Here is a 25435-nt window from a genome sequence, read left to right on the forward strand (position 1 = left end):
CGTGTTGTCATTCAAAGTCGTGACATTATCGAATAAGCAACAAAAGGCTGATTCAATTTTTTCAAGATCAATTAGAAGAAAAATACTTATGATAAAGCGACAAAGCTATTATTGTAACCGAATTGATAAATTTAAAACATTGTACATGTGATCGAATGTATATGAAAACTCCATTCGTGCTGTCAGAACATCTACATATTTGTGTGTAACATACACACGTATATTGCGGGTATGGATAATAATTATTATAATCTTCAGGCTAAGGAATGCCCTGTGATCAATTTATGAATATTTATGATTTTGAGAAATTTCATTGTTTAAAAAATAATTGTTCATCAATTTTTTGGGGTACGTTGAATCATTAATTTTATTGTATTTTATGGTAAGGTGAAAAAAAATTTGATGACGTGGTCCAAAAATAAAAATAAATTCATACGCATGTGAAAAAGTTGGTTAAATTACAAGTGACGTAAAAAAAAAAAAAAAATTATTATTATTGTGGCTGCAGGAGTAGAATGAATTCTAAAATGCGTATGATTTCTCTAACATAGGTACATAAAATATGATTGATTAAAAAAGCAAAAATACAAAAAAAAAAAAAAAAAAAAAAGACGTCTTAACTCTATTTTAATTTAAAGGCTTATCTCCTGTATTGAAAGATTTGCGCTAATGATAAGTTTGTTTTATATTGAATTTTTCAACACCATTAAAGAAAGTTTACACTTGTATTCATAAATATAAACTACACTAAATATAATTCAATCACCATATCAAACGTAACGTATTCATGTCGTCAATGTACGAATGAAAATGTACGTTACAAGCTCATTTTGCGTTTCCAATGAAATTTTAACACAACAGAAATCGTATGAATATAACCGTATAACGCAATAGCGCGTCTTTAGTGATTTGCGCACAAAATCGCCCCTCGATGATAAAATCTTCAACAATGACACGTTAAAATAGACATGTTAGTTATGTGCGTATGACACTGTCTCAATGCTAAATTAGTTCACGTATACACAAGTGCACAATTGAAAAATACGTCACATCGAATAATAATTAAAGTCCTTGTCAGAATTGGATTGTTGATTTTTCGATAAAACATACATATAGTTTTAGGAATGCACTCACAGACACAGGAAAAAAAAATTTCGAATTCTTTGGGGTTGAAGAATAAATCTAATCGGACAGTGCGATTAGTTTGGCGAAATTCAAGTAACAATTGACGATTAGAGTATAAATAATTGGCCAACATTGAGTACATATATATATTTGCTGCAATTCACGAGAGGGATGATATTTTTTGAATTTACTGATCACGGGTCCAAAGCTCATCGTCATTGTATAGCGTATATACGTATACAAATTTATATGAATTATGTAAACATTAATTAAATATAAATACCTTATAAATATGAACTCATATATAGTTGAAAGTAAATTGCGGTGTTTGGAGTGAAAAATATTTGTATTCGAGTGTGGTTTAAGCAAGCAATATACACGACTAGTGTGTTTAATGCATCTTCACAAGTATGGATCTGGCACGTACGTACATATAATATATAGGGGGATAATTAACATATTGTAATGGCTTGTCAAGACTGTCGTATTACATCTATTGGTGCCCAAGATCACGATGAAAATGTTTCGGATCACATGAGAATTATTTAATCGGAGGAATGAATTTGTAAATTTTATTATACACCACGGGAAAGGTGTCGATTTGTTCTCACGATGACAATAATGACTGTTGGTTCGTTTATTTGCAAGTTCGCCTCTACGAATGAAAACCAATTCGATGGAAAACGAAAATTTTTGCATTGCATAAGAAAAATTTCAACATCATTCGGAAACGTGTTATACTTTACTCTTGATGTGTATATGACTTTATTATGATGTATACATGACACGGTCCTGTTTTTATGTTTCTTTCCCATGTATTATGATGTAATTGCGCATCAGTTGTATCAAGGCAACCTTTAAATATTGAAACCCGTGGTATCACGTTTTCTATTAGTTGCATTCAATCAAGTAAGTAAAGCATTAGAAATTTCGGGTTGCATTTATATCTTATACATTAAAAGCAATAAAACATTTGTAAAATTTTTATTAACGATAGAGGCCAACGAGTACCGAAATGTTTTTAATTATTTTTGAAAATTCGAACCATATGATATTCAAGAAAATTCACGAGAAATTATGTATAAAAATCTATCCAGCGAGCTGAGGAATCTTAAAGTGGGATAGATCCATATCACTTTTTGTTTATAGTAAAGTCATATAAAACAAGGAATTTTGCAAAATTTTTGTTTGAAGAACAAAGCCTAAGAATCGTAAAAGATTTATAAAAGTGTAAATATGATATGAAAACAAGAATAACTGTCTTTAATTGAATATAAATATATAAATACATACACATATATAAATATATGGTTGCGTGTGAGACGTGTATAAGAGATACTATTGATAATTAAGTGTATATTGTCGCCATCATATCAAGCCTATATCAGCGTGTTATATCGTGATATAATAAAGTTATTAATCGCATTGTTATAAAAAGGTATGTAGTTGTTAAATGCGTGATAAAGTTTTTGTTGTATTTTTTCGACAAAAGTAATTATGCTTCATCTTGCTGGTTGATCCTTCCTCTTCTAAATTGATGGATTTCCGAAGATGTTTTGATTTATAGAAATGTTTTGTTTTATTGTTTGAAAAATTGTTGGTATTTTGTGATGTCAAATGTCGTGCGGAAGATCGACTTGAGATGATAAAATATGTCAATCACGATATCAATCGAAAAACTGCTTCGAGTTGACAGCGTATAAATTATACCAAACTGCAGCAACATTTATAGATCAATGGGTGTAAATCTAATATTATTTCTCATTGATATTACGAGGATTTATAAATAGTTATTAAGACGTCATAACACTAAAAGACATTATTAACTGTTAAAATGTTAATAAATTCATAATAATTAAGATAGTTGAAATATGAATTAAAATTATAAAAATCTATTAAAATTTATGAATAGTAATTATTATAACATTGATTGAAACAAAAATAAATCATGTTACATTTTAAATTAGAAAATCAGTGATTTACGCTTTTTTCACCCCACTCTTTGATGTATTTTTATTTACTCTTAATAATATATTCGCATACTTTACTACCAAATTTTTTTTACTAAAGTGCTAAAAATTTCGAACTATGAACTTTAATTTTTAACTATAACGTAAGAAATCGTGTTAAATCAATTTAATTTAATTAGTTGGATTAAATCGTATTGAAGTAAAAATAAAAAATAAAAAATGTTCATTTTTTAATTTTTTTTTAATTTTCACCAATTTGTTTTTTGGATTATAATTTTTAACAATGTTAGACTTCACTTGCGTCACACTCGATTGTAAAGACATAATATTCCCAATTTTTTAATCAGAATGATGTATATTATAACTAAAGTTGACAAAATAAGTACAAGTGCAACTCGATGCAGTTTTAAAATGAAAATAATATTCACACGTATATGATAAGTAAAGTTTTTATTATAAAAAAGATCATTTTATGGGTATCATATACTGTTATGGGGATACAAAGATTTATTTTAGTTTGCCATCATAGGGCATGACATGTATCGCGCGTATCGATATTGACGAAAAAAAGGAAATGAAAACGAATAATTTAATGCGTGAATTATAGTTTATAGGCGTACAAAGTAATATTACCTGAAGTATAAATGTAAATTAATAGGTTGTTGCAACTGCCATGACGTGTGCCATTAAATTATTGATGCGAGTCACTATTACCATAAAAGTGTATGAAGAAGCAAAAAAGTGCTTTTTGCCGACAAATTTCTTTTTCGCGTGCAAGTATGTGCTTTCTTTAAAAGAAGCATATTTAATTGTTTATCGATTACCAATATTACGTTCGAACATGGATTTGAACTCGTCACAGTAAATACTTAGAAAATTACGAGTATTATTGTAACTAAACGTTTCATAGAACATGTTTGTTTTTCAAACCCAATTTCTGGAAAATTAAACTAAATCCTGTAAGTAGGTATGCCATTTAAAAACATACCAATACTCATCATTCATCTGACATGGCCAAAATTTTGAAAAATGTTTCAAAAGGTGGATATTTTGTTGAAAAATTCATCAAATTACACAGGCAATAAAGTAAATTTGTTTAAAGAAATAAAAAAAAAACAGGAGTTGAATGAAAATTACTTGATGTTGAATCTCATACACGTATATAGTATTAAACACACTGAACAGAGCAAAACACATTTTAAACAAATGAAAGACTTGTCAGAAATCGAACATAATAAAATATATGAAATTTTCTTGAAGAATCTTTTATCTATGGAAAATAATATTAATATTATTATTAATTAACAGAATCACACAAAAAATACATCACTAAACTATAGTTATGAAAACAGATTTATTGTATGGAGATATTAAATTGTATGTAATTACTAATAAATATAAGATTGTTGATTTATCCTAGATTCAAGCACAATAAGTACTATATATATATAGAGAGAGGCCAGGCACAATAAAAATTTGGCCATTATGTTGTAGCAAGCGGTGACATAGAAAAAATTATCATTATTATTATTATTATTATTATTATTATTATTATTATTATTTAAATCTTAGGGCAAAATATTAAATAAATACATATTCTCTATTGTCGAACTGATAAAACTGTCATTTCTCAACAACCCTTGACTATATGTATACCAATAGTGTAAGTAAGTATATACTCACTAAAGTTAAGCACTTACATCTATCAGTTTTAACAAAACGCTTTATCACTTATCGTGAAAATACCAATTCTTTGAAAAGCTTTCTGACTGTCATCTTATTTTTTTTACACTGATCGTGGGCTGGAAACCGGAAATAAATTTCCCGGGCTACCATAAATATAAGTATATACGCATTCACATGAATAATTAAAGATGATAAAAAATCGAATATTAGACCTGTTCCGGCCCCATTGATGGTCCGATTGACCGGTTGGCCGGTCCCGGTGCTGATGTGTATATATAGATACACTTTTCTTAACACAAAATACGTATATTGTAAAACTGAAAAAAATCAGGTCCTCGGTTCTAAGTCTAGCTTCAGGGTTCAGGTCAGGAATTATTTAATAAATATTGGACCCTAGCGTTTTACCGTATACGCTGACGGAATATTTCCATGCAGAAGCAAAGTCAAATTATAGCCGTTACACATACCCTATAGAGGCTATAGGTCGTAATTCGCAATGAGAAATGAACAACAAACTATACGCGGCGCGATGAAGTTGATGATCTCTTGTTGTTTTTTTGCGGATGTGCCGTTACTTAGTGTATAATGCGCAAATAAACAAATGACTACTTATATAATACTTACATAAGTTCTATGTTCCACAATAGCACAGTAGTTTGAGGAGAGTGCCGCCAAAGACGTTGAATTTCGGTACACATACATAACCTCATTTGCTCAAATTACCTATTTCATGTCCAATGACACTCAAATAAAAGAATTTGGGAAAATACCTAAAGCGTATATACGTAGGTTTGTAGATAATTGGTATTATTTTAATTCTTGTCCTTCAAGAATTATCATACATGTCGCGATTCACGATTTTTATGCAATCGAGGAACATGCAACAACACATGTTCAAACGTTCAAAGTCTTCGATCAAAGGACTACAGTAGTACAGTGTGAGAGCCAATTCATCCAATCAGCGACAAAAGTTCGTCCACCGGCCACGCCACGTGATTAGGATTTTATCATTGTGTACATATATATACCTACGTAAGTATATGTTAGTGAATGACTGCGACTCTTTCTTGAGAGTTGCAGAATCTTGATTATCTTTACTTGAGTCGGCGTATTCGTTGTTCAATCATCAGTGGACTTTGCTTCTTCTCGAAATTTCGACCAGTTTATTCTTTACGAGTTTCCAATATGTTGAAGGTCAGTATTTGCATGCATAATTATGATTTGCTTTTGTGGTTTTTTGCTTTACTTACAATTTACACGACCAATATACCTTATTCATAACTTGGTCCGGCTTTCTTTTTTTTTTTTTTTTTTTTTTTTTTTTGCAAAACGAGTTCCTCTGTACATTTCCACTGACACGCCTCTTTTGTTTCATTTGTTTATTACTTGTTTTGATTTTTTTTCCACTCCAAAGATGAAATATTCATAAAAAAATATTGTATTTTGACTTTAGTTTTAATCAAGCTAGAAGTAATATAACTTTTTTTTATTCACTTGATGAGCATATGTTGCAGAAGTAATGTTGTTTGGTATATGAAAAAAATCACTACTTATTGAATTATGAATTAAGTACTCATTAATGTGAATCTTTTATTTTTAATTGATAGTTGTTCTTGCTTGTACTTCAAAGGTAGAAATGAAATAGGTGTTGAACTGATTCAATTTTTTATTAGGGTGTGGTAGCTCTTATTACTGGAGGAGCCTCTGGCTTGGGCAGAGGAACAGTCGAAAGATTCGTCAATCAAGGTGCAAAAGTTGTCCTTGGAGATCTCCCCTCATCCAAAGGAAATGATGTCGCCAGTGCACTTGGGGACTCAGCAGTCTTTGTACCTATGGATGTAAGTTTCATTTTATTGAAAAAGCAGTAATATAATTCCTCTGTTATAAAGTTTCTTCACCAACTTTTTATAACAAAGTACTGTTGAGAAGAAATCTGATAACGTAACAAAAATTTTGAAGTTTTCATTCAGATACTTAGGTGTATTCGTTTTTTTCTCTTTACGTTGGATTGTATGTTTTTGTTTCATTGTAAGTCCTCTCAATAATTTGCAAAGATTGAACTTAATTAGGCAACCTACAGTCTACTTTGAAAAGCGTGATTGAATTTAAAGTAAAAGTTTATATTTGCAGGTGACATCAGAAGAACATGTTCTGAAGGCCCTGGATGTAGCTAGGGACAAGTTTGGTCGTCTCGACGTGCTTGTCAATGCAGCTGGTATTGCCACTGCCTTCAAGACGTACAACTCGCAAAAAGACTCCTGCCATAGCCTCGAAGATTTTGAAAAAGTCCTCAAAGTTAATACTCTTGGCACGTTCAATGCAATCAGACTGTCAGCCAGAGTAATGGCCAAGAACGAGCCAAACGCGGATGGCCAGCGAGGAGTTATTATCAATACCGCCAGTGTTGCAGCTTTTGATGGCCAGACTGGCCAGGCTGCTTACTCTGCTAGCAAGGGTGCAATTGTTGGCATGACTCTACCAATTGCTCGTGATCTGTCTCGCATAGGTAAGTGTGATTTTATGTCATTTAAAAAAATGAAAAGTTACAATTTTTCATTTGAATACATTGTATTAACTGTAACAATTCTTGCATCTATACATCAAAGCTTCTTTTTTGTTTATTTTTTTTTTTAGTTGAACAGCTGATAGTAAAAACTTGATAAAAATATGATGAAAGGCATTTTAAATTTATTTTATGTTTATTTTTGTCGAAAATTCGTGACATGATATATTTGATTGCTGCACAAAGCTTATTTCTCTCTATCTCCGTTATTACTTAGAAAGTTACTTTGTCACTCGTTTTGTTGGAACCCTTATTTTTACAATGAAAAGTGAGCAAAAAAGCCATATTTTCTCCATTTTTCATTATTCAGGAAAATCAGTAACGTAGATATATATGTATATAAATAAAATTGTGATGTTCAATGACACATAACAAACTTAAACAAACAATTAATACTAAACAATACTCTTTATACAATACTGTTTGAGTTTTTGTACGACGAATACATAACGTATGTGTTATATGCTGCTATATAATCTCAATATTAGGAGTTCGAGTGGTAACGATTGCTCCTGGACTATTTGACACTCCATTATTAGCTGCGCTACCGGATAAGGTACGAACTTTCCTCGCCAAAAGCATTCCCTTCCCCCAAAGACTGGGCAAGCCAGAAGAGTACGCGCATCTGGTTCAGGCTATCGTGGAAAATCCATTGCTCAATGGTGAAACTATAAGACTGGATGGAGCTCTTCGCATGCAGCCATAAGAGACATTTACATTGAGTTTCTACTATTTTTTAGTTTTTTTGTTTTTTTGCCTTTTTTTTTCTTTTATACCAATTTTTACTACTAAAAATAAATGCACTTGTGTGGCAATGGGTTGATAGTTTTGTAGAAGTTAGAAATGACTACTCATGTATAAAATCATACGGAAAGTTGATTTTTACAATTTTTGTTACTTCTTGTTTACCAGTAGGCATAGAAAAAAATTTGTACATAAGATTGGATAACATTTTTTAAATGTTGGAGCGTAGTGCATTAATTTTTAGCAGGGCTTTTACAATGCTTTTTTTTAAGTATTTTATATGATCAAATTGTTAATTGTACTTTTACATGTGAATGAATTCAAATATCAATGAGAAAGAAACAACTGCCTCGTTGTGCTCAGTGCAATGTCATTAATGAATGAATAAACAAATATTTTTGTACACTTAACACCATTGTAATTCTTCTATATATAATTTACACGAGCAATTAACTCGGGACTCGGGGTAGGCTATTACAGGTCACAGTCGTTTTTTGATACGCTGTTTCCTTTTTTTTTTTTTTTTTTTTTTTTTTTCAATCCTCATTTTCTCATTTTTATTATTATTATTTTTTTCTGTTATTTGCTTGTAACACGCTGTACATGGTTAGTATAATTTATCAATTCATTGCGTTATAATTATTCCTTGTAAATGACGTTGCAAAAATCGCAACTCGTCGCTTTGAGTTGTCTTTTTGTAATTACTACCATTATTACTATGTGTGTTATAAACTCGCTAAAAGACTAGGAGAGAAAACAAAGATACGCAATATGATATACTTACATACACTAGCAAAATTATTATTATTTACGTATCGGTGTTTTCGCCTCTTTATGCCTCTGTGAACGTTTTCTCAGATTATACTGTGTAGATATTGTGGATGTGTGTTTTGTTCTTTAAACGTAATTATACGTTATTGTTGTCCTTTTCGCGCTATAACATGAAAATATTTAAGCGTTACGTGATGTTATAATATATCATTATATAGTCTTTTTAACGTCTGTTGATGATTAATTAAACCGATGCATTAACACATTCTAAGGGAAAATTCGATGTGTATAAGTGTATACATGTGAATTGTGATTGAATGAATGAGCAAACATCATTTAGCTTTTATAATGTATAGGATACTCAGTGTCCCATCTCCCATTTTCTTCACATTAAATATTCGTTCATCCCATTCGTTTCTCTTTATGTATAGTATTTATATGTCCTTTGTTTTTATACATGTAAATTTATATATAGGTTTTGTTTAGTCTTCTTGTTTCCCAACCTCGAGAGAAATCCAGAACTCGAGCAGGTGACTTTACGGAAGAGCCAATTTCCTCCTTTGCTTCGTCGCAGTTATTAAGGCAGGAGAGCAGCGGCAGCGCAGCGCGTTTTTGTCGCTCGTTATTATTATCATCATCATCATCATCATCATTATTATCCTCGTCATGCCCGCAACGCATCCCTCGAAGATCACTATAAGCCCGAGCTTTAGTCAGCCCTAGGCGTTTGATTCTTTGAGGTCCTGGAGCTTCTGCAGCTGGTCGGGCTGGAGCTCGTCCGGTATGCTTGCCCTACCGCCGACGAGCATCTTACCGCTGGGTGGTTCCGCGGGCGGCGACTGTTCAGCTGGCTGGTCCTCCGCGGGGGCGGCAGCTGGGCCACCCGAGCGCGCAGCTGGCAGACACTGCGAATTATCGCCGGTGCTCGGCCCGGACACCGACTCCGCGTCGCTGCCCGAGGAGCTGCTCACGGGAAAGGGTGCCGAGTCCGTCGGCTGGTCGTCCGGGATCATCTTCTCCTCGGACTCTGCCTTCTTCAGCGCGTCTGACTGCGGCGGTGGTGCAGACTCCACTTCCTCCTCCTCCTCCTCCAGGATCTGAGGCTCGCTGGCCTTTTCCGGCTCGATGGTCTTCTCGCTTTCGATGCTAGGCTGCTGCTCTTGCTCCTCGGGTGTCTCTGTTGGCTCTGTGCCGGGGAACGGTCTGTCTGGCTCTTCCATGGGCGTCGCAGCTGTTATGACTATCTGGGCCACCCCGAGGCCGACGTCCCCGTTCTCGTCCTGGAATATCGTGATTTTTATTTTAGTTGGTTACGGGCTGTTCCGGTGTTGTCTATTTCGTTTCGCTATCAAAGGCTTGGAAATAGATATATAATGATAATAAAAAGTGGGTGTAAATCTACTTGGTTTGTCACAGATGCTTTGGACGGGTTTATCGAATGCATTGTAGTAAAAGTGTTAAAAATGAATTTAATACAATTTTTATTTTGCAAAACTCAGTTTTTTTGTGTCTTAAGTATTACAAGTTTATTTATTTATTTATTAACTTTTTTTTTTCATTTTAAATTATTACAAGGAATTTTACACGAACAACTTGTTGAGATAAAAGAGAGTGGTGAAATATTTTATTTTTACAAAGAATCAGAGAGAAATGTCAACTTAATCAATAGTTGTAAAAGTGTTTATAATACATGTTGTTTATAAATGTGAAAATAAAACTTCAACAGCAGGCTCATTCATTTTTTTCTACATCAAATAATAAATCAACGCTAATCTTATACTTTTATCGATGCTACTGTCTAAATTTTTTTTTTTTTTTTTTTTTTTGCAAAATAATTGCAACAAATAGTTCAAAATATTTAAAAATGTAAAAAAAGAAAGAAAAAAAATCAATTTTTTGTAGGTTTTGTAATAAAATTCATGCAATAACTTTTAATACGTAAGACGTACATACCCACGTTAACTATTCCTGAGAACGGATTTAAAAATTAAAAATTTTTATTGACAATCATTTCATTTGTGATTAAACTAAACCATCAGCCTGCCATCAATACCAGACGAAATCATACAATGATAAATACAGTAAAATCAAAATTTTCTTTCGATAAGTTGAACTAAATTCAAACGAAAGAAGAATCGTGTGCATTTTCTAGTGAAAAATAAAAACCCGTCGCGGCATTTGAACTCAGAAGTAAGTATATAATACACAATAAAGTAATGACTCTTTCAAGAGAAACAAGTATACATAAGAGATGAGCGAAAGCGATTATCGTTTTACGTACCTCCTTGTCACTGCTTTCGTCTGGAGCTTCGTCAACTGCAAACAAGTTGATTGAATCAGCAAAAACCAAATAAACGTACCACTCGCTACGCATTACGAACTGAAGAAGAAAAAAAACTCACTTATGATCCCCGGAGCCTGCGGTGTATCCTTCTCGCTGTCAAACTGCAGGCCGTACTGATTTTTCTGGCCCTTTGTTAAATTCATGTCGAAACTGTCTGGTCGATCGCCGTTTACGAAGCCACGTTCTCTCATCTCTGCAAGCGTTAACACAGTCATCGTTAAATTCTTTTTTTCCCCCTAGCAATTACTTAACAACAGTTGGATATTTATATCACGATAGTCAGCTCGTACCGTTCATGAGCGACTTGGCGAGTTCCTCGTTCAAAACGAACTCTGGAGCGTCGGGTGGTGTGAATACAGGCGGTGCCGAGGTGCTGGGCGGCGTTACGTCGTCCTGTCAAATTAAATTATACCCATCGGTCTTTTGCTACAACATGCTTGATGAGAATAAATAAATTTGCTGAAACTTGAAAACTTGTCGGGCTTCGTCGCTTCGAGATCGATTGAGCGATCAACTCCCGTGACCTTGGCTGTTTTTTTACTACATCTTATCGAGTCTTTTTTCTTCTTCTTTTTTTAAATACGTATATGTTAGATAAAAAATTCAGTGAATACACTGCCCGACCAAGCTTGACTGTTATTACTGAATTTTCAGTCAAAAGTCCCTTACTCTTTTGTCAGAGCCAATTAAAAAAAAAATTTTTAAATAAAAAAAAAATATAGTAGTACCTCGACATCGGAGAGGATGGTGCCGTCGGGCGCGCAAGGCTCGACGACGAGCGAGGGGAAGAGACCCTTCTGGCCCTCGAACTCTCCCTCCCACCAGCCGTCGTCGACGTCGTGGGGTTCCTTCTTCAGCACCACGATCACGTCGCCCTCCATGAAGCTCAACTCCTCGTCGCAGGTAGCCTCGTAGTCGTACATAGCGATGCAGTACTCGCGCCCGTCGTCCACGTGATTACTCTGCGGTGCGACCGGGGGGACCGGCGAGACCGCTGACTCCACCACCACCTGATGATGGAAAATCCATGCACAAGTAAGATTGACGTCATAACTGACAAGTATAAAACCCAAGTGATAATAAAACGCATACCGTTGCCTCCCGGTGGGTGGGCACCTCCTTTTGCACCTGTTCCAGCTGTTCTTGCTCCTGCTGCTGCTGGTGAAGGTGGGCGTCGGGGTCAACGGCGTCGTGATCGTCGACCGTGTAATCGACCGAGGAGAAGGATATCTGCTGGACGATGCCGGGGCTCTGGGAGACGAGGCCGCTCTGCTGGGGCTCGGCCTCCTGTTCGATGTCGAGGTAGTTCTGGGGCACAAAGCCCTCCTCGCCCCGGTAGTTGCGCGCCCTCAGCCACCCGTCGCCGTCTCCCTCGCCCACCACCTCGAGCTGCTCGCTCTCCACTATCGACAGCTCGTCCGGGTTTTGGGCCTATACGACCAAACAAGACGCTCGAGCAACCTTTGGCTATTTAATGATGATCTTATAGGTGCACTTACGGTGTACGAGTAGAGGGCCGTGCACTTGTAGATGTTCTCGATGGGAGCTACGCCCGTGGTGGCGCGAATCTCGTTGCTGGTGGCCACCTCGTCGGCGGTCTCGTCGTTGCCCCAGTCTGCCGTGGTCGGGTCGTCCCAGCCGGCCGTTATCTCGTCTATTCTCTGTTTCTCCGCCTCCAGTAGAGCTGCAACGCGCGCGTCGTTACATGCTTTTATATCAAATACCGTACCCTCTCCAATGCTACATCTATCATATTCGTATCGAGGCTGGCTCGAATCGATTTTAGAAATATCACTGGACTGCGAGCGAGGGGCCTAGGGGAGAGGGTGCACGTTACGTGACAGCACACATTAATATTTTTTTATGCCGAGCTCATCTTTATACAGGTATTTCATGGCGATGATCTTATATACATTACAGCGTATGCGTAATATCTTAGCGAGTCTTGTTCTCGACACATAGATGCATAGTATATGCAACGACATGATGAGATGGAGCTTTTGTTTTATGGGGGGGGAAGAGCGTATAAGTTTATATCGCTAAGTACATATTGGTATGTATGATGTGAGTCATGAGAGGCAGAGCTTTGCTGTACTATGTGACGAGTACACACACACATTCTAGCCGTTACATTCATAAAAGTACAGTATTGTAATAACTACCTGGATCATCGTACGCTGTACCTTCGATTGAAAAGGGGGAAGATTGAGAAACAAAAGAAAATAGAGGCAATTAATCAGACATCAATTTGAAGAGAAACGCAAAGTTCGTAGTACACTCAATAATTGAAAAACAAAGGGGAAATCACGTGGTATTGAGTATCTGTCAGGGGGAAAAATAGTATTGGGTGCAGCGAAGCAACTCACCGTCGACCTCGGCACTGTCGTTTCTCTGGCGCTCCTCGGCTCCCGAGTCCTCGTCGTGGTGGCCGGCCGCGGAAGCTCGTCCGGGCCTCTCTACCGTGGTCAGATCGCTACCCGCGTCGTTGTCGCTGTCGTAGAACGAGTCCGACGACGGCTGCTCCTGCCGCATTATTGGAAAATTCAATGCATTTTAAGCTGCCTTCTGAATGAAAATGGGCATTATAAAAAATGCTCAATTACCACGTTGCCGGAGGCATCTGTTTTCAAGGACAGCGAGCTGGCGGACCGAGGCATCTCGGAAACGCTCAACGTATCCACTTCTTGCAAGAATTCCTCGACATTGACTGTTTTCGAGAGATAAGTTTTTTTTTAAAAGTGTAGATGATAAATCAAGACTGTAAGCAATTACGTAAGTGATACGAACCTCCGCCCTTCCGCAGGCATTCTATGCGCGCCTCGGCCTTCATCTTTGCGGTCTGAAAGATAAAGTTAACGCGATTAGATCTTGAGGCGATAATTGTACGGATGAATGTCATTACCTCGGCCTTTCGCATCGCCTGTCTCATCTCTTCCATCTTTGTTTCCAAGTCCGGGCCATTGGGATCATTGGGATCGGTCTGCGAAATCAAACCAAAAAATATCACATGAGTACTCCATCTTTTTATCCCAAGATTAAACCACATTACCTTCTGGCCGGACTCGCGCATCTGTTGGTAAGCCTTGAGTTTTCTCTTGCTCTCGTTGTACGTGTTGATCTCGCGGGCGATTTTCGTGGCCCAGCGACGGGCCTCTTTGGTCAATGTCTGCGCAGCCGCGTTGTCCACCGTTATCCTTAATTGTCCGATGCAAACAAAAGTAATTTGAGGACGGTGTTCTTTCGTTCTAGCGATAAACAAAGGTTCCCCTTACCTTTCCACTTGATCGTTGTCGCAGGGCTCAAAGTCGTACTGTATGTGCTGCTTCAACACGGGAAAGTACAGGTAGAGGCACTGCAAGTTGTACTCCCTCGTTAGCTGCAACAGAGACAAGGACGTGCGATTTATGCGTTGGAGCTAGCTAATCGTGCAATAAATACAATGGTATATGCATATTCTTGATAATTGGTCGGGAGCCGCAAAAGAAGACGCTCTGTTGCGCCCTGAGTGTCTTTAAGGGTATACCAATAATTTTGTCTGAGTAACCAGGGATGATTTATAGATTTCTATGTTCATCAGTGGCTCGAGCAAAAAAATATTTAAGTGTTGGGAATCGGAGAGTTACCTGTGAGACTTGGTTGTTGACCGTCGTGAAGCTGTTATTGATGGCCGCGCAGGTCAACAGTTCCGTCCGTGCCATGATCGATAGGTAGTCGGCTATCTTGTCGAAAACCCCTTGCTCCATTGTCTGAGAGACAAAGTTAGTCATATTAATTAAAATGCATGTGCACTGGGCCCACTGTGAATTGTGATTCGGAGGCTTTTCTTCTCTTTTCAACTCACTTGCATCGCTGTTTGCAGATCTATGGAAAAATATCGGATCTGATGAGCATTGGCTGCGGCTAACGCGAGCAAGTAATCGTTGCGCGCTCCCGTCGACTTTTCCTCCAGTTGATCTCGTTTCGAGCTCACCTTTGTTGAAAAAAAAAAAAGAGGAAATAATAATTTCTTGTTAGAATTATAATCAGCGAAACGCAATTTACACGGCATACCTTTGCGCTGTTCTTTTGCAAGGACGTTATCGATTGGAAGAAAGAGCCTTTCTTCTTTTTCAATCTGTAATTGGAGAGAGAAAATAATTAAAACGAAGAGTCTCAGTAATTTCATCAAAGTTACTCCTGTAAATTATTCTATTTAGCGTGACAACCATGACCGATAAAAAAACAAAAAAAAAAAAAAAAAATTCAACGTCTCGTTTTTCTGTTTGAAAAGCACTTTCAGCATATGTATCCTCAAATAGCCAAGTCACGAGTTTCAAGGATGGAGGGGAGTGGAAAATATATAGTATAGGGTGAGGGGGCAGATAAGAAAGGGAGGAGGACGCGCGCATGCACGTACTTTTCTTCAATGTCCTTTGCCTTGTCGCGCACGTCGTGGGCGCTGTGCTCCTCGTCAAAGTACAGCTTCTTCGTCTTATCGACGTCCTGTACGCACGTCTGCAGCTCCTTTTGTACTGTCATCAGTTGGTCGACTGCCTGTATGCAGACGCACAAAGACATTTTTTTTGTTTTTAATTTTCGTTTGAAAATTGTATACCCATAGTGTAAAAACAAAAGCACACCTTTTTCGCGATCTGAACCTTATGCATTTTGAGGACCTTGATTTCGTCGGCTATTCTCGTCTGGAAAACTTCGACAGCCGCGAGCCGTGCGTTCGCTATCTTTTCGTTCTCCTCGAGAACCGTCCTCCAAACGTTCCACATGTTCCTGTGGATGACAAAATTTAAAATAACCTACATCACTTTGCTCGCGCATTTTTAGTTAAAAATTGTTTTTCCGATACTCGCCATCTTTCGACGTTGTCGACCTTGAGGTCGGGAATGTTGAGAATCTTCTTGTTCAAGTACGCCGACGAGATTTTCAACAGCGCCTGTTTGACATTGATTTTTAATCGTTATACGCTTTACTTTTCCTAATATTTGGCTTACGTAATAAGTATATTATATGCATGCACTCACATCTGCGTACGACTTTTCGATCGCCGACCTTTTGACCAGGAATGTACTAAAAGCAAGCAAAATCACAACAAATAACGAAACATCCCCAATTCAATGGTATTAATTTCAAGAGCTAAATAATTAAATCCTCGCTAGAAACAAGCACCCATTGTACTTATTGCGCACTCAATGGAGCACATAAAAGCATCAAACGCGTAATAAAATGATCGAGCATTTTCATATTCATTCATACTTTCGCGAAAGACAAGTGCAGCAGTGGCGCTGATATGTCCATACTTACAGGTGTAAAAGCTATGAAAAAAGAAAAAAGCTCACCGGATGTCTTCGAGAATGTCGCACTCGTGCTGATTCTTCAGGAGCAGCTTAGCCGCCTGCTCCGAGTGCACGTTCTTCAGGAATTTCGCGTAATTCCCCTGTAATCAGACAAGCACGTATTCGATCATTCGTTTCGCATAATCAATTTTTCATCGATTAGTCGCTGCTTTGTGTTTCTATAGGATTTTATAGGTTATAACAGTATACGCGAAGTGCATTATTTACCTATACTAGATTGCTCGATTCGATCCCCGCAAAGTGTTTTTCTTACATTTTTTTTCTTCCAACCGATTATAGAAACAAAAACTTGATAGATTACTATATTAATCAACGCCACTCTGTTGATTTTGTAATTCTTGTGCGTTTGTGTTTCGTGTGTACGTATATATAATACTATCGCCTAACCTCATATAGCCGTATGCAATGATAAATTTGGGATCAAAATTCATCGGGAATAGAGGACATCGTTTACCTTATCAAGAGCTTTGAAAGTGATTTCTCCGTCGGGGACAAGATCTTGAACGAATTTGGGCAACATAAGTAAGCTAAAAAAAACTTGTCTTTTTTTCGTCAATCGAGTATTGTCGAGACGCAGGCTGTACTAAGCATCTCCAAAATTATCGTACGTTCAGTTCCCCTGATACTTTTTTTTTTTTTTTTTTTTTTTTTTATGTATTTAAATGTTTGGTTTGCTATCGAGTTCGTTAACCACAAGTGAATACAAAATACCTATATACGCAAAGACTCGACTCAAATTCATAATAAATGTGCTCGCAACTTTTATAGGAAGCGTCCAAAGGAATTCTTAAAGTTTCGAAGCCTCGGCCTGTAAAACTATACGTCACACACAGTTTGTTTCTCGAGGGGTGCCGGGAACAATTATAGTATATAACTATGTAACTTTCTTCCATCGCCATTTAAAAAAAAAAAACATAAATTTTGATTAGCCTATTGATTTGATTATACGTTTACGCTCAATTTAATTACCGATTCATCATTGTTAACGCTTTTACGAAATATTTGAAAAGTAATCGGCCAAAAAGAGCCAACTGCGCGTATAAGTTGCGGTATACTTACCGAAAAACGTTGCGTGCTCGATCGTTAATGTATCAAAAATAAAATTCACCCGATGAATTTGATCAAACCGTATATAATTTACCCCATGCACCTTATATCTGCGAGAACATCAATGGACCTGTTCATCCCGAAGTAGGTATATATATTATAACGCGGTTTTAGGGGAAAAAAAGATCAAGGTAACATGCATAAAGCTAAGGGCGGGGGAAGGAGGAGGAAAATTGAATCTGGTGTCTGTGGACGCATATCGGGTCGGCGCATCCAATTACCGGGGTCATTTCATAATCGCGCCCACACACGTACATCAGAGACTTACACCTAATATGTATATGTAATGCACACCGTCACCTTCGCATAGCGCTGATGTGTGGAGAAGGAGGGTCGAAAAAGCTGTGCGGGAAGGGCGACGCATTATCGCTGGTGCGCGCATGGCAGCATATTACCTTATACCTATACACCTATACATGTATTGTGTAATAAGCAGTGTAGTGCCTGTTATACATATATACGAAAGGACTAATAGTATAGGTGGTGGTGCAGGTAGTCACAGTATAGCGGTTCGGTCAACAGCGTCGATCGATTTCTCTCCCGAGCCTCTACACGTATACAGCCCCACCACGTACCACCCGTTCTCTCTGTTACCCTGTGTACCACCCACCCCCGCGCGTTTTGCTACTCTTGTATAAGTATTTGCTTGCAATGCGAAACTCGAGAAAACAGAACAAGCGAGAGTAAGATACCTCTGTGTATGTGTGTGCACATAAATATACATTGGAGAATTTGAAGCGGGGGCACTATGGGCAGCTGATACACACAACTACGTACCGGCCTCCGGACACTCCAGACGTAGAATGCAACTTCTCTTCTCTCGTCTTCGCATTATTATATATTTAGTCCACATTTACTATATGTATACATACCCCCCACGCTTATCGAACATTCCACGCTGACGGTTTTTAAATTTCAGCTTCACAACGAATTAAAGACCTCATCTCCATCTCGCTGCTAATACAAGTGTGCTTATACCCATATATCTACATGTCGTCTTTGCAATTATACAAAAAGTGTACAAGTTATATCGCAAATAAATAGATGAGTCGTTAATTATTTGTATAGGTACGTGCCAAATTGTACAAAATTTATGCGCGTAAAACAAAACACATACTGTCGCATAATTTTATATTCCGTATGTATACACGTATATGTATTATCTGTTCCAATATTCCTAAATGAGCAAGACAAGAAGAAAGTCGAGGTTATAATTACGTAGGTACATACACCTTTGGATTGTTGCAAAACCGCCCCTCAACTATAGGTCAATTTACCAGTCTATCCGCACGGCCAGACGCATCGATTAGATTGATTTTTATTTCTTTTTTTCTCAATTTGTTAGAACTACCGTTGAGTGTATGTCTGTGTGTGAATTTGATAAAACTAGTTTTACCCGCTTGGGTTTACAATATACATATTGTATCGATAAGGACACGTTTTATAAATAAATACAGAATCGGGAATTACTCGTGTACGTAACACTATTTATCTAGACCGAAATACACATACATTATAAAATTAAGTTGGATTTAATGTGCACGTTTTGACAAATTACGGGATGAACAGTGGTTCGTCGCGCGCAGATATGCCCCCAACAGTATCATATGGTAGCGCCAGTAGTTACGGTCAAGATGTGGTTAGACACCACTAAATATGTATAGGTATATATATGAAACATGTGCTGCAGCAGCAGCCATAAGCTACCGGATTGATACTTGATTTACGTTTCTCAAACTCGTACCTACGTTAACTCGAATTTTTATAAACATTTGTATATTTTTTTTTATACCCTTACAATTATGCCATGAAGCCATCACATCAAATATATATAAAAGTATACCACCTGTTTTAAATTGAAGATAAGTTTCAACGGAAGTCTAAAAAAAATGTTTCCACTGAAAATTAATCGCCCAACGGACTCATGAATCAAAAATATATCTTAATTATCCCGAAATCTTGAATACACATATCTCAAAATCCAACTGTAGCCTTGCGGTGCCAAGTGCTCTCTCAAGTGGCCCATTGGATTAAAAAACCGAGCGAGTGGGTGATTATTGACTTTGGTCCTGCACAGTGACTTGGTACACATAGGCATTATACTTTTACCCATCGCGTGCTCCCTCGAGCTTTGCTAAGTCAACGAACGACTTTTCCTAGGGACGGATTTTTAAGCTACATCGGCGCTGGATTTTCTCTTCGTGCCACTCGATCTCTTTTTTTTTTTTTTTTTTTTTTTTTATCTTATGATAACAGTGTAACATATAGACACGAATCGCAAGAAAGCTTGATAATCAAAACTCAAGTCAACGTCCCCAATTTTCACGGCAGCTCTTTGAATAAACGAACTGACGCGAAACTGCATAAAAGCTCTTCAATCAACACAAAATTAGTATGGTAATGATGATATAAGCAAGGGTACCATTTTAACTGACGAAATAGACGCGCAGTTAATTAATCCCGGCGCGAGCGAGTATATATTATAATTTATTCATCGGATTGAAAATAAAAATCCCTTCCTATTGGACTACTCCATTGACAAATGAACATTCTAATTAATTAAATCAACTCAACCCGTATTACCATTGCAATAGTCTCATCTACGTTATTTTATATGGAAAAACGTCCCAACGCGTTACGAATAAACAGTTGGAAAAAAAAAAAAATCTTTTCAGCGCACGTTTGACCTGTTACGTTGAGACTCGGTTCGGGTACCCGCGTGTAAATTTGCTCCACGACGGTAGCATTTTTCGTTCGTCACCCTATCTCTAGGCTGACATACAGGGAGAACGACTAGAAGATGCATCAAAAAGAGCGGAACAATCCGACCACCTGCTTGTATACGTCGTGGTTACACTTGGACACAATATTTTCACCTTTGCAGTTTGCCTTGCGTGCGCGTCCGTATCAAAGAAGTCGCGATAACGCATAGGCTTTTCTCTTGGCGCTGCGTGGAAACGGAAACGTCGAGTCTCGCCGAGTAGAGTAATACACATGCGGTGTATTCTCCGCTCGTGCGACGGACTTTTGTTCTCGTCGACGAGCTCGATGCGACGGGCGTGAGATAAGCTTTTGATGGGTCGTGGGTGAAAAAAATTTTAGTTAGAAAATATGATCTGCCAAAGCTAATGAGAATTTTTGGACCGATAATCAAAAGGGCACCCCAACAACTCGTGCCTCCTCCGTGGATTTGTACCGCTGGTCAAGGTAGAGCTTTTTTAAAGGAGTTTATGCTCTTGCACAAGAAAAAAACATCTGCTTTCAAGTCAATCAGCATGACGATGCAACTTTTGACAATAATTTGATCAGTTGAGCCGAGCTTTAAAATTTTGTTTGGCCTTATGCTTATTTCTCCCGCAAAGGTTACAGAGATGTACTTTTAATTATGATTTTTTTTTTCTTTTCTTTTTTTTTTTTTCCGTGTGTACATCTGATGATAATAATCAACCTGATGCTCGAAAGTTTGACTCGCCAGAAGTTTCGGGCCTGTTGAAACTTGAATACCAACAGCAATGTCCATTCGAAGACTTGTAAACAAGTTTAATTAAATCTCGGTAGTTTTGCTCCGAACAAAGATAATTTAAAAAATCCGCCATCGATGCGCCGTTGTTCAAATTGAGGTAATTAAGAGTGGGGTTTGTTAATTTGTTTTTGATTTTTTGATTAGCGTCAGTGACAACCTTCGTTGGATCATTGCCATATATTAATAGAAACAAGTTGCTAAATACCCACAAAAATTAAAACTAAAACGGCACAGCTTCATTTTTTCCCAAGTCCTTGAATCGAGACAAAAATGAGTGTTTCCTCTCGGTGTATACCTTGTGTGAGAAAAAATAACCATCCCTTTGAAGAAAGGGTACGCAAAAAATGTATACTCTTCCAACCCATAATTTATAACTTTTACATAGAAATTTCTCGTAGATTGTGAGCACATAGCCCAGCTCAAGTGGATGTAAGCTTTTTGAGACGTATAGTTTATTTTTGTACACCAACAAGGATGTACATGAATAAATGCCCACGGTGGCCATACTTTTCGGCCTAATGAAAATGTGAGGCCATTTCGTTATTAGAAGAGAGCTTCCCAGGTAGCCCCAAAATGTTTACGAGGCGATAACGAGGATAAATCCCGAGGAGCACAAAGCCCCGCAAAAAGTCGTCGCTCCTTTCCCGGAGAAACTTCCGTCAGGTGCAGATACACCCCGATACTCTCTACCGGCTTCCCCTCCGGTTCCTCCGCACTTTTCATCTCTTCGCTCTCTGGGGAAGATTCAAGCCCCCCCCCCGCACCGACCTACCGTTTAAACAGGGTATATGTGTGCCCCCCCCCACCTGTCGTAAATATGATGAGCCACGAGGGACGCAAGCTAATTGCAAAATGCACCGTCCTATTATGATCGCACGAGCGTAAGTGAGCTTTTTTTTTTTCTCTCTCATCTTTTTAATAACCAGGCACTTGCCACTTTGCAGACCCCACGATTACGTCGTCCTGACAATTGAACGTATGCACAGAGTGCGTTTCTTACTTGTCCCCCGTTGATTATTATAAGTTTGTGTTTTTTGGTCATCGATGCACATCAAAGTGCAAGCTAGAACAGCCAAATGGGTATAAATATCAGCCAAAGGGGGGAAGTCAGTAGGGTATAACGTATTTTTCTAGCATTAGTATAGTAACCACGTCAGTTCTGCGGTGTTTGTCGAGCTGAAAGTTTTCCACTAAGCTATTATTACGAACGACTGCTGTTCGTTCGTACGGTTTGTCATTGAACCGCATGTATACCTTATACCTCTGTGTGTGCACCCAAGGCACGGCTGACTATATCCTGTCGTTATCTACTTGCGGGCAAGTGATTACTTTTTTCCACATATAATAATTATATACTCTATATTGTTTTCGCTCGTCATCTTATGCAAAACTGTACACATATAGTGGGGCCTTGTTCGGTTTAACCGCTGCGCGTGTAAAATGGTACGTCTACATGTGTAAGCGTGAGAAGGTGCTCATCGCGAGTTGGGGAAGAAGATAAGAACGTAGAAAAGTCACGTCTCGTGAAGTGTAACCAACGATTCTTCGTGGGAACGAAAAGTTTTTTTTTTTTTTTTTTTATTTTCCCCATTGTCCGAGCTAAATGTTTTTTCTTACGAAATTTATGGTTTTACCCCGTCGGAGAAAGTTTGTTGCGCCAAAGTTTAATTAGCACACACGCCGTATGAACCAACTCACGCGCGCGCGATAAAAATATCTTATAGAGTGACGAATTTTTCTAATAGAGATATCGGCAAATATGCATGTCGTTTGACGCTGTAAAATTTAAAAATATCCTGATTTCAGTGTAAATGTTGGAAGTAAAAAAAAAAAAAAACAAAAAAACACGTTCCTTGGACCAAAATTTTATCATCAATGTAAGCAGTACTAAGTGAATCGTGATGTTCGCCATCGGCTAAAAGCACCGAGACTTTGTTTTAAAAATTCATTAAACTCAAGCTCTCAACGACCCCATATACATGAAGCAATGTGTGAAAACAGGTATCTACACATGAAAATACCCGCGATAAGTAGGCAACGGTTGATAAATATACTTCTGTTTCCCCGTCCGGATGCGAATTATTTTTTACGGCCAACCACTACGACTGGCCCAGCGACGCATTTACACGCACGTGCATACGTGACAGTAGGCTTTCCATCATCTCTTCCGTGAAGGGTCATACGGGCGTGTGTCTGTCAAACGAAAGGTAAAAAACAGAAACCCAACTTAAGGTATACTCTTGAATGCATCGTTGAGCAATTAATAAATGCAAAGGGCATCACGGTATATAGGCTCAATCGGAGCTGATCAACAATAATCGAAACGGGTACACGGTGCGTGTGCATATATATCGATCGGGTCTCGTGTGTTTTATTCCTGAAAATAATTACGACGCGTCAGGCTATTATATATACATGGGCTGTCTGCGGTACAAATGTGCAAACGCGTGCATATATATGCGAACGACACGTGTGCGCGGAAGTACCTACAGTATACAGATGAAGATTGGCAAGTATGAGAAATTCATGCGTTCGAGCTCTCGTATTCATATCTTTTTTTTTTTTCTTTGTCTTCCCGGCGATTAATCAGAATCGGTGAACGCTTTGGCGAGCTGTCTTTTCACAAAAGAGGAAAAACAAAGCGATGGGCGGATAAGAAATAATTTTTAGTTCGAAATAGCCTCTACTCGGAAGGGCATGTCACCATTTCACCGGATAATCCCCACCGGAGATAAAATTGACGCAACAAGGCCGCAGAAAAGTAGATTCGACTCGCTTGTTATATGTAATGGAAGCGCGTTTGCAACCCCCAAACAAAGTTGGTTAAAGACCCTCACAGATTTCTTAATCATCGAGTGTCCGCCGTCGCGATTTTCAAAGCCTGTACCAACCCCATTGTACAATTACAGAAGTGAGTCAAAGGGTGAGTTTATTTATCCCCTACTAGGATACACGTAAAATTGACGTGCAACGGAGCAAGAGGCGGATGATATATACACCTTTTTTTTTTTATATATTATAGTGCTCTTCACGTCCGGCTCCTTTAATAAGGGCACTACTATGGGCACTTAGCACTTTGGATAAGGAAGGGAAGAGGGATGGGAGGCCTCCCAGCACAGGAGGGGGGTAGGAGGAAATAGGCAATTTTGCTGCGAGAGGAGGTCGCCTAAATCCTCCTCGTGGTGAAAGAGCACATGTGAAAAATCACAGAGGTACTTGCCCGAAAAAGTCGCACTGGCCGGGAATCGAACCCCACAGTCTCCCGCGCGTGCCAATCCACGACCTAGCCGACTGAGCCACCGCGCGCTCGATATACTTATACACCTACTCGAAAAGCAAGCAAGTACCCCCTAACCGCCTTCACGAGAGATATTTAAAAAAAAAAAAAAAAAAGAAAAAAATTTCCGCTTCACCGAGAGATGAGGCACCATTTTTTTTTTCTTCCTCCCCCTCCGTTTCCTCGCGCGCGACCACGGAATCGAGAGTTTATGGATCGCGGCGCACGTAGGTATACTTATAATACCCGGAGAAGAGAACCAGCGAGAGATCAATCGCTCGGCCACACACACACAAAGTATTAGTTGCACGGACTTGATATTATATTAAAAAAAAAAAAAAAACTCGCAGCGAAACTTAATTTGGCCACAGTGTGGCGTGCGAGGTATATAGATACATATAAGCATTTACCGAGAAGGAAAAGTATAGGAGGCCTACACGCGAGTGAACAACGGAGCATAGAAACGAACGCGACGGGGGGGATGATTATATGGCAGCACATCGCGGGATGCGCACCTCGTAGTACACGAGAGATACAAAGTGTCGAGGAGGATGATTTTGGTACACGCGTTACGTGTAGAACCGATGTAGGTAATCCTCTCGGCTCTGGCGAATCGATAAGAAAAAAAAAAACAAAAGAAAAAAAAAAACGAGAGGCAGCGTGAGCGGCGTCTCGCAGAAATCAGTAGAACGGCTCCGAGTAGGGCCAGACGCGTCCACCCCCCCCCCCTCACTCCGGGTATTTTATACCGTTTTACCCCACCGTCGCATCGGAGGACAAATTTCATCCGGAGGCAAGACAGAGAGGGGCACTTACTTTTCTCGGTGGCGGCTGCATGGCTGGCAAGACGACGGCGCTGGACGCACAACCGAAGCCCGATGTCCTCCTGCTGGGGACCCTTTCACCCGGCTCCCGGATCCAGCTTTTTTTTCGTCGTCCTCGTCACCCGCGGTCGTCGCACGTACAACTACGCGGCC

General features: G+C 38.5%; 2 protein-coding genes across 5 annotated transcripts; one reads left to right on the top strand and one right to left on the bottom strand.

Moving 5' to 3' along the window:
- Positions 1–535: 535 nt before the first annotated feature.
- Positions 536–8498, top strand: scu (hydroxysteroid 17-beta dehydrogenase 10). 2 transcript variants are annotated; one of them, XM_089592187.1, is made up of 4 exons: positions 536–2241; positions 6455–6619; positions 6912–7287; positions 7833–8498. In XM_089592187.1, the coding sequence occupies exons 1-4, from the start codon at positions 2203–2205 to the stop codon at positions 8048–8050; spliced, it is 798 nt and encodes a 265-aa protein (XP_089448313.1). In that variant the 5' UTR covers positions 536–2202; the 3' UTR covers positions 8051–8498. The 2 variants fall into 2 exon arrangements, with proteins under 2 accessions (XP_089448313.1, XP_014207430.1); XM_014351944.2 differs by lacking the exon at positions 536–2241 and adding an exon at positions 5822–5975.
- LOC106638661 (protein nervous wreck) lies at positions 7331–25431 on the bottom strand. 3 transcript variants are annotated; one of them, XM_089592184.1, is made up of 23 exons: positions 25275–25431; positions 16534–16631; positions 16219–16264; positions 16048–16130; positions 15823–15967; positions 15600–15736; positions 15254–15317; positions 15045–15173; positions 14827–14949; positions 14476–14579; positions 14253–14397; positions 14106–14183; positions 13991–14042; positions 13807–13910; positions 13570–13726; positions 13366–13386; positions 12703–12887; positions 12296–12634; positions 11932–12213; positions 11494–11596; positions 11262–11396; positions 11141–11175; positions 7331–10139 (listed from the first exon to the last, which is right to left on the bottom strand). In XM_089592184.1, the coding sequence occupies exons 1-23, from the start codon at positions 25293–25295 to the stop codon at positions 9579–9581; spliced, it is 3147 nt and encodes a 1048-aa protein (XP_089448310.1). In that variant the 5' UTR covers positions 25296–25431; the 3' UTR covers positions 7331–9578. The 3 variants fall into 3 exon arrangements, with proteins under 3 accessions (XP_089448310.1, XP_089448312.1, XP_089448311.1); XM_089592186.1 differs by lacking the exon at positions 13366–13386 and having other exon boundaries at positions 11117–11175; positions 11262–11387; positions 11932–12165; positions 12332–12634; XM_089592185.1 differs by lacking the exon at positions 13366–13386.
- Positions 25432–25435: the final 4 nt, after the last annotated feature.

The sequence above is a fragment of the Copidosoma floridanum genome, unplaced genomic scaffold (assembly GCF_036245765.1).
Source record: "Copidosoma floridanum isolate Cflo_tuat_1 unplaced genomic scaffold, Cflo_Japanese_pri ptg000014l, whole genome shotgun sequence".
NCBI classification, from domain to species: Eukaryota; Metazoa; Arthropoda; class Insecta; order Hymenoptera; family Encyrtidae; genus Copidosoma; species Copidosoma floridanum.